The sequence below is a fragment of the Phaethon lepturus genome, unplaced genomic scaffold (genome assembly GCF_000687285.1).
Source record: "Phaethon lepturus isolate BGI_N335 unplaced genomic scaffold, ASM68728v1 scaffold53529, whole genome shotgun sequence".
Classification (NCBI taxonomy): Eukaryota; Metazoa; Chordata; class Aves; order Phaethontiformes; family Phaethontidae; genus Phaethon; species Phaethon lepturus.
The window spans coordinates 1-8931 of record NW_010565622.1 but is presented as its reverse complement, the minus strand read 5'-3'; the positions used below and the strand labels follow the sequence as shown (position 1 = coordinate 8931).

The following is an 8931-nucleotide window of genomic DNA, read 5'->3' as shown; positions in this document are numbered from 1 at the left end:
CCCACAAATACGACAAAAGGTACTGTAAAGACAGTGCTACTAAAAACTAAAACTATACTGTGGGTATTGCAGTATAGCTTCCAGTCTTGCTTCCCAGAAGGAATAAAGGCAAGGGATTGTAGACCTATTTGGATTGTTCTTCAACTTCACCTTGGCCCACCAGACACGAGAATTTTAAATACTTCTGTTTCATTTCAGTGAACTCAACCATGATGCATTAACAGGAGATATGCAAACCAGCACATTCAGAGTAACTGGATTCCAGTATAAAATGCCCAATTCTTTGGTGTCTCCTGTCCTTAACAAGACTTCTCAGACAGGAGTAAGCTAGTTATTTCTCAGGACCCTGTTTGGCAGGAAAGAACAATGCACTGGGTTTTTTGTTTGGAAGTCTTTACAGATAGTAAGATAACATTTTGTTTAACATCATACCAAAACATCCATCTAATTTTAAGCAATTTTGAAACATGTCAGTAAGATAACACAAGATTTTCCCCTTCGAGACAAGTGACATACACACATGCGAGCAACAGACTCCTACGGTACTTGTAGTCTGCTTCTGCAATTGCCTTCACATCTAGTTTAAAGCTCACTTCCAACCTGTAATAGGACTTTATTATTTAAACAACAGGTTCCAGAGCCAGGAAATTTATATTCTGTAACTTACACGGCATGCTCCCAAAAAATAATCCATAAACATCAAGTAAGCAGGTACATTGAAGAATAAATAAGAGATTTAACTACCTCATTAGTGTTCCAGCGGTGCCTCTCTTTCGGTAAACTTGAACATTTTGGTAGACATTCAAGCAGCTTCTTCGGTAAAAAGATTTTTACATGACTGCCATTGCTGTTCCCATGATCATCTAGAAAGAAGAGGAGACATGTGATGTGTACAGAGGAGAACAGGCAGTTTCCATGAGGAGACCCTAGCTACAAGAAGACTTGGAAACCCACCAGTTCACTTGTCAAAGAGCAGGCAATTTGTCATTGCAAAGAAGAATACGGCTTTCTCTTGACATGGCACCTTTATTTTACAAATACAAATACAGTTTAATTCCTTGTGGTTGCAAAGCTGGAGGAGAGCTTTGATGGATTTGTGCACGAGAAGCCTGTGTGTGTGCTTACCTGTGCCTATTTTAGCTTATTACTTCCCTCAGTGACAAATTTCACAAGCAATAGCGAGAAAACGTTATAGAAGCTGTGACCACAGCAGTATGACCTGCCAAGAAAGTCATAAATGAAGTTCCCACTTGACAGGATTTGCAACTAAGTAAGAACAGAGCCCCAGTACCTGCTATAATTTTGTCAAGCTGCAGCAGAAATGCAACTCAAGGTCTATTAGTGCATTTAAACCTAAAATGCGCTGTACCTGATTACTTTTCTTTCCACAGACAGCTCAGAAAGTGAATGTAGTTCCTCAACATGCGAGTGAGGTAGAAGGATAGAAACCTTCCTGCCTCGCCACAAGCAGGGGTCTCAAAAGCAGAGGTACTGAAGAATACAAAATTATTCTTTTTCGTTGGCTAAAAATGTAGAAGGTGCATTGATTCCCACTAGAAGACGAGACTCAAAAAAACCCAAAAGCCAAAAACAGCCCCTGCAAGTCCCAGAAGCATTAACTTTATTATGCCTCTCTATCACCCCTCTAATATCACCTAAAGAACCAGAGCTTCCACGAACTGTGCATGTTTATAGACCAAGTCTGTCCTGCAGAAAAGGGAACCAGAGCAGCAGGGTAAGACATCCCAGCTACAACACTGGAGTTTTACTAGCTCTCCTTCTAAAATCCCCATCTCTGCCTTCTTCCACTATTCTCACGCTTCGCATGACAGATATCGGGCAGCAGTATGTCAGAAGTACACTTATTCGCTGACATTTTACCCTACAAAATTAATTTACAGTCATTTCCTATTTGGAAGTGTACAGAAAAAGGATATTAACTTTTTCCTTTTACACATATAATAATTTTGTCATTAAACAGATGCCAGCGTCACGATAAAACTCCTCTGTGATTACGATACAGAAGTTTCCCCATGACCTGCAGCAAACCAGAGAGGACCTATCCCGCAATCATTTTAGAAAGCGGACGAAGAGCGCAAACCAGCAGCTAGACATCTCTAGTATTTTTAAAGCTTGATTATACTCTTGGATGTGTCAAGTTCAACAATGTACATGCTGTTAAATCAACTACTCGTGCAAGCACAGCAGATGAGTTTACAAGGTAAGCAGTGATGTGTATGATAAACGTGAGCTGCTCTATAATTTATGAGCGCTATGCGCTCCCTGAGTTATTGGGAACTTTACTGTAGGACTGGGTTAAACTAAATCAAGAGCGTTGCCAGTTTTGTACTTCTTCCTGGGCGAACAAGCAGTCGGGCAGTATTGATCCTTGCTGAACTGATAAAGAAATCAGGAAGAAGGTTCTCTCTATTATTTGTTTGTATACCATTCCAGGATTTCTGGCTTGACACTGAATATCTCAGACCGTTACTCCACAGGGGTTTTTGGCCACATCTTTTTCCCAGTGAACATTCTGTGACTGTCACCTTTGTTACTTCCCACCACCTCTGGCCACTCAAGGCTTCAGAAACGCACACGTCATGATACTCGGCATTATGCACAGAGACCACCTTGCTTAGGGCAAAGCACGGAGCTGGGCAAGGCCCTGCCATGACGGCAGCCCCCAGCCAATCCCACCTGTATTTTCAGATCCGCCATCCAATTTAGCTGGTACTTACTTAACATTCCCTACGTTAATTTTATACCGTTTTCATTTCTCATTCAAAATATTGCATTGCACTACATTCAATTCATTAGGGTGGCAAAGTATTTTACAGCACACATTATTGCTTTTATCAGCCAAACTACATCCCCAGTTACATCTCATCAGCTTATTTTCCATGGGCACATTTTAATTGACATTAATTGTATTACTTCCCCTTACCTCCGTATCAGTCAAGTCCTCTATCATTCATTCCATTATTTTGCAGGGCTGGCAGACCTCTAATTATTCAGCTCGTTTTATTAACTTTCTTCCACTGTCATCAATTATCAGTATTATTAATCCAGAAAGTGCCTATGGATAATAGACCCCTTAAAAATGTTTTGGGAGAAGTTATCAGAACTTGCTGACTCTAACCCTTCCAACTCCTGTTGTTAGCATCTCACACTTTTGTGTCATTATTGCCATGGAAGGTCATTTTCACCGTCGCGTAATACGGCTACATCTGATGTATGCTTCTCTTTTCTGCGTTTAGCAATGACATTCCTTCATTCCAGAAAAAACCCAGCATGGAAAAAAACAACTGCCACCTGCCTCAATCTGACAGGCTTTCTGTTAAAGAATCCTCTAGCCGTGCGGCCGGAACAACACACAATAATCATGTTGTGGGACATGAATCCTAAATTCAATGACCTCTGAAACAGGTTTGACCTTGGAAAAGGACCAAGTTGGCCAGTGAGCTATGAGGATTAGGAACAAGAAAGTGCTTCACCCCAAACAATGCACAACGCTTGCTTTAGAACTTGCTTCCCTGCCCGCTGGAATCATTCATGACATATTCCCGAATGGAGGAAAGTCTACGCAGATAAAATGGGGGGAGCCGGGCACAGAACAGGAAGATGGCTCTCCCAGCTGCGTTAACGGTGCTGGCAGACCTCGCTCACCGCGGCCCTCCACTCCATGACTTGGCTTCCTTCATAAAGTGTTTGCCCTCAGCAGATCCCCAGGCATCTCCCAGGATCTGTCATCCCCACCTACAGACCGGCTACCCAGAATTCATGTTCCTCCAAATGAACTATCGCTTTGCTACTCGCTTTCCTCACAAATCATCACAATCCTTCCAACTAAAACACATAAATCTTTAGAGAGGTGGAGCAAAAAAAAAAAAAGGGGGGCTGTCCTTTGGTTGGAATCAAATCTACCATTTCTAGTCAACCTGATGTACACACTCACCTACCATAGAGTCTTCTGATAAAGTCAGAGGAATACGAATCAACACTGCTCTGCATCCACACCTGCCTTACAGAGCAACCAGCATGTTCCGGAGGGAATATCTGACATTTATTCAAAAGTAAAATTTTCTCTGCAGTTAGAAAAAGGAGCTGCAATTTCACAACGCTTATTCGATTTCACTGTGCAAATCCAGGCCAGATCTGTACTTGAACTTTCTTCCACGTATTATTTTTGCTACGGGTGCGACTTACAACACTGTGATCTGCAAACCCATCCAGTGTCAATAAAAAGTGCTTTTGCAAGCAAAGCTGCACTTGCACAAGGAGGATTTGCCAGTAAAGCTGTATCGACATGGGGTTTTTTTTTTAGTGCAAAGCTGGCCACAGCTCAAAAACACTTCCCAAGACGTGCACAGCCAATTCTGAAAACTACAATAAGGAAGCTCTATACTAAAAAATAGCAGCCCACAACGTATCTTGTTATAACTCAGTACGAAAATCCAAAATTTAAGTTCCATTAGCAATCTTCAAGATTACTTAGTAGTAAACCAGAAACTCGCTTAAAATTAAGAAAGTACAACTATTATAAAGTTCATGGAAAGTTCTGTATTAATTATACCACATAAACCCTTCGTAATTTTATGGGTTTCTTCATGCTCCTTGCACTTTATCCTCCCAAGGGATGCAACGCGGGCCATAAAACTTTAAAGCACACAACAGCAAATCACACAGAGTCTATGCTCTACCCCCAGTCTCCAAACACACTCCCCCCTCCCCTTTTTTTCTTTAACCGGTTCTTAAATCTTCTGTGATCCAAGAGATGAACTTAGATCTGCAGACCATTTAACTACCACAGTTTATCAATATAACATATAATTGGAGCATACAGAAATGGCTGAATGGGTGTTGACCAACTGCTGATTTGCAGACAGTTCTATACTGGGAATAAATATAAGGAATAAGCCTATAAAATCACAAACACAAGTTTTATAAACCCATTATTATGAAGTAATAGTTAAGATGGCAAACCTTAAGTTATCTCACAAGAGAGGTAAAAAGGTGTTTAAATGTTACAAATAGGTGTTTTGGTATAAAACAAACTAAAATCGCAACATCATTATTAGCTAGTTAAATGAAACGGGAGGGTGTCATTAACCATCATGCCACTCACCATGCCGCTGCCTAAGGAGCGAAACCAAGTAAATACAGTTCAGAAGGGGCACCCATGAGAACACAGTAAGCATAGGCTACCCAAAGCCATGCAGCCTTTGGCGTACTGACAGTATTAACCCATGCACCAGTCCTCCTCGCAAGATAAATAACGAATATGTTCCTTATTTAAGAGAGCTCGGTAGTCACTACCCAAAGCAAAAGCACCAACTCCACTGCTCTTCCTTTGGCGTTGTGCTTCGCAACCCTACTGGCTTTTCTGAAACTCTTCCCCTTCGCAAAAAGCTACTCTTCCAGTAACTCACTTTTCTAAAGATGATATATGAAGCCATAGACAAAAATGAAAAAGTCAAGATATCTAGATTCAGTCAAAAGAAACTTCGTTCCTGGCATTTTCTATCACTAAACAAGCAACAATATAAGCACGGGACCTTGCTCTTGTGCAGCCAGTGCCGTAACTGCTCCTCGGTACGAAGCCGCACCTTCAGCGTCACCCCAGGAAGAAGGCAGGTGCTGCACCCCAAAGAAGTGGGGTTAAGAGACGCCAGCTGCCACAGGCATACTCGCCTTTCAAAAACCACAGTGTTTAAAACAGGGTAAACACAACACAGGCCTGAAGGGTTGCAGGAAGCCACAGAAGGTGAAAACATAACACAAAGCAAGGGAAAAAAATGGAAAGAAAAAACTCAGCCAGGTGTGGAAGAGGAAGCCAGGAAACACAGAAGATGCAAGAAGCTGCTGGAAGCAGTGCATTTTAATTAACCAGGACTGCATTCCACAACGCACTCTACCAGCCTCATTTCACTCCATGGAAAGGTTTGGGGTTGGTGTTTTTTCCCCTGCAGATCTGTTTGGTTTATTGAAGCAGAGACAGAAGGGACACCAAAAAAGGAAGGTCACATTCCAGCTCCCTCTACCTGAAGGCTGCCTGGACAGGGAGGTACAACAGCTATTTCCCCTTCCTCCGATAACATATATCTCTCTAAGCAGGTCTTTTAAAAGACTGCATGTTTGAGAAGAACCATTTAAAAATTATAGTAGCGTAAAGTTAGCACCAAGTGTTGAAATTACATTTTAAAAACATTTGTTTTAACCGTACTTGTACATAATCCTTTCACTGTTTCCCAATACAAGAAATGAAATCTGAGTTAGAACATCTGCAGGAAACCTTCCTACAGAAGTAGCTCTAAAAACCTACACAAATAAACCAAAAAACTTTTGAGACAAAGCGTTTGGGAAAACCATTAACAACAAGAGATGTGCATTTGGATTAAAAAGCTAGCGCTCTAAACAAGCTTCATGCCTTACATCAGGAATCTTGCATCTAAAACGGTTGTAATACCTAAAGTACTCAAAAAAAATTTACCTCACACACACACGTAGTTCCTGCTGTTTGGAAGAAGCAAATCAAGTCCACTCTCTGTCCTGCTGTGTTACAGCCCCCCGAGTGTGTCTAGAAACTTCACTAGAAGGCAGTTTGCAGATCTCTGACAACAGAAATTTTGGTAAAATCCCAACTGCTGAAATTCAGCAGAAATTCTGGGGCAACAAGCAGACTGAGCAGGGTGTCAAACCCTGCCTCCTCACTGCAAGAGTCCAATTTCACCAAGAAGGACAGCAGGACCGAGCGCACGGCACAAAATCCAATCCATCACGCTCACAATAAGCTCAGGTTTGCTTAAGCAGTAAAACGTTATGCAACACTTCCACAGAGGGAAGTAAATATTTGCTGTTTAACAACCAAATCAAGAATGTTTTATTTTCAAAAGGCATGTTGCCTAAACAGTCTCTCCGCATTCAATAATATTTGAAGCTCTAACTTCCCTCTCGGTCAGTATCAGCAACAAACCCAGAACAGCTGCCAAAACGCCACCGCCATCCTCCCCCCGTGCCCTGGGCTCACCTGGGAGTTTTGGGGAGAAATTCCACTTCCTGCCTCTCCCGCCCATTGACCCTGCCTGAACGAACAGCCGTAAAATTCAGTAACTGCGTATAACCGGACTCAGCAGGCACAACAAACGAAGCGCCCAGCTCCCGCACCCACTACACCACGTAAATACGTGGGCACCAATCTGATTTAAAGCTATTGGTTTCAGACACCTGCCCATAAGGACACACAGAAACACAAAGAAAGGCTCTCCATTCTGAACTTAAAAAAAAAACCTTTATTTTTTTTAATTTAAAGACCCCTCACACACCCCCTGATCAAGTTCAGAGTCCCTTACAGCTGCCAAGATGGCACCTCCAAGGGTCAGTCCTCCCGTTTCAGCTCAGACACGCAAAACACAGCAGAAACTACAAAAACCACAAACCCTCTGCCGCAAGGATGGCATAGAGCTGCTTGGCCATCGACCCCGACTATGTCCCGCCGTAACGAAACCAGACAAGAGGGAACTCACCCAAGTTTTCCAAGAGGTGGGACTCTCTCCGGCAGCCAGGGAGCAGAGGCACCAGCCTCATTCCAAACGCTCACCTGCCGCCGAGGTTTCCCTGCTGCTCCCTGGGCACGAGAAGCCCCGATCGCAGCTTGACAGGAAAGCTCAAAGACTGGCCAGGTCTGCAGAGCTGTTCACTGCTGTTCACGAGGCTCATTTCTACGGTACCACTTCAGGTGGACGGAGCAGATCGCTCCCCAGCACCAGCAGTGCTTCTCCGTGCCACTAACCTGCTAGCTGCCATTTACAGCTCTTTGTTAAATATTAAACTAACAAAAACCTGTGCTACTGGCGAAACACTTGTCTTGAATCACACTTTAAAACGATTCCCATTTAAGTTTCTGACAGGTGGAGTTTAAGTTTAAGGAATGAATGGTTTATATCTTACCTCCTTCAAAACATACCACAGAACTAGGTCAGTGCGGGGAGCTGCTCTGCGCACTTACTATGAGAACACAGGCATCGGTGCTGAGTCGAGGCGCCGAAGATGCTCCGCGCCCACCTCAGTGATGCTGCCCGCCCTCTGCGCGGGTCCAAAGCGCAGAACCAGCTACTGACCAGCCAAGCGAAACGCTGGATTACAACATCAGACGAGAGCGTTTCTGCACTGGGCACAAAAGCCGTTTCTCTGGCAGCTCATGCCACAGCACTATGCCACAAAAGCGAACGCTGCTGTGGACCCATCTCCTCAGCCAGAACACACTTCAGCAGCCCGCAAAAATCAACTGCCAACTCAAAACTAAAGGTTGCATTAAATAACAAGGGTAAAGGCCAAGCTACCTTTCAAATCAAGGAGCACTGAGCTGCCCGGCTCTGTAAAACCATGGCCTCATAGGAAAAGGTACACTGAAACCTGTGCTTTATGTAGCAAAAAACGTCCTCACACATCAGCCCAGAAAGCCTGAAAAGAGACTCAAGTGGAATGTGCTTTCGTCACAATACTTTCATCCACTAAAGAACTGAAATGCCACAGTCGGAGCTATAAGGGCCTGACAGACACTAATTCTCTTCTCACTTCCACCCCTGTTAACCAGTTGGTGTTTTACTACTTCGATGGAGTTAATTGTTTACTTCAACACAAATGAGAAAAGAACGAAGCCTGGCATTTTCCAGACCACAGGGAAGACAGAACTAATGAATTTGGGAGAATCAAAGAGATTAATAAAGGATGAAACTGACAACACTCACAATCACTGCTACTGCTTAAAATTTACATTTCTGTAAAGCACTCAGCCCTCACCACGCTGGACCAGGCACAGGCAACAAGCAACCCCAGCGAGGCCGTGCCTGCAGAGGCTCTACAGCTCCTAAATTACAAGAAACAACACAAATGGGGAAAAGAAAAAAAAAAAGGAAAAAAAAAAAGAGAGAT

The 8931-nt window shown here is 43.2% G+C and overlaps 1 protein-coding gene across 1 annotated transcript; it reads right to left on the bottom strand.

Annotated features, from left to right (window-relative positions):
- Positions 1-699: 699 nt before the first annotated feature.
- On the bottom strand, positions 700-2602 carry LOC104627134 (calmodulin-binding transcription activator 1-like). The gene is made up of 2 exons (XM_010295245.1): positions 2596-2602; positions 700-863 (listed from the first exon to the last, which is right to left on the bottom strand). The coding sequence occupies exons 1-2, from the start codon at positions 2600-2602 to the stop codon at positions 700-702; spliced, it is 171 nt and encodes a 56-aa protein (XP_010293547.1).
- Positions 2603-8931: the final 6329 nt, after the last annotated feature.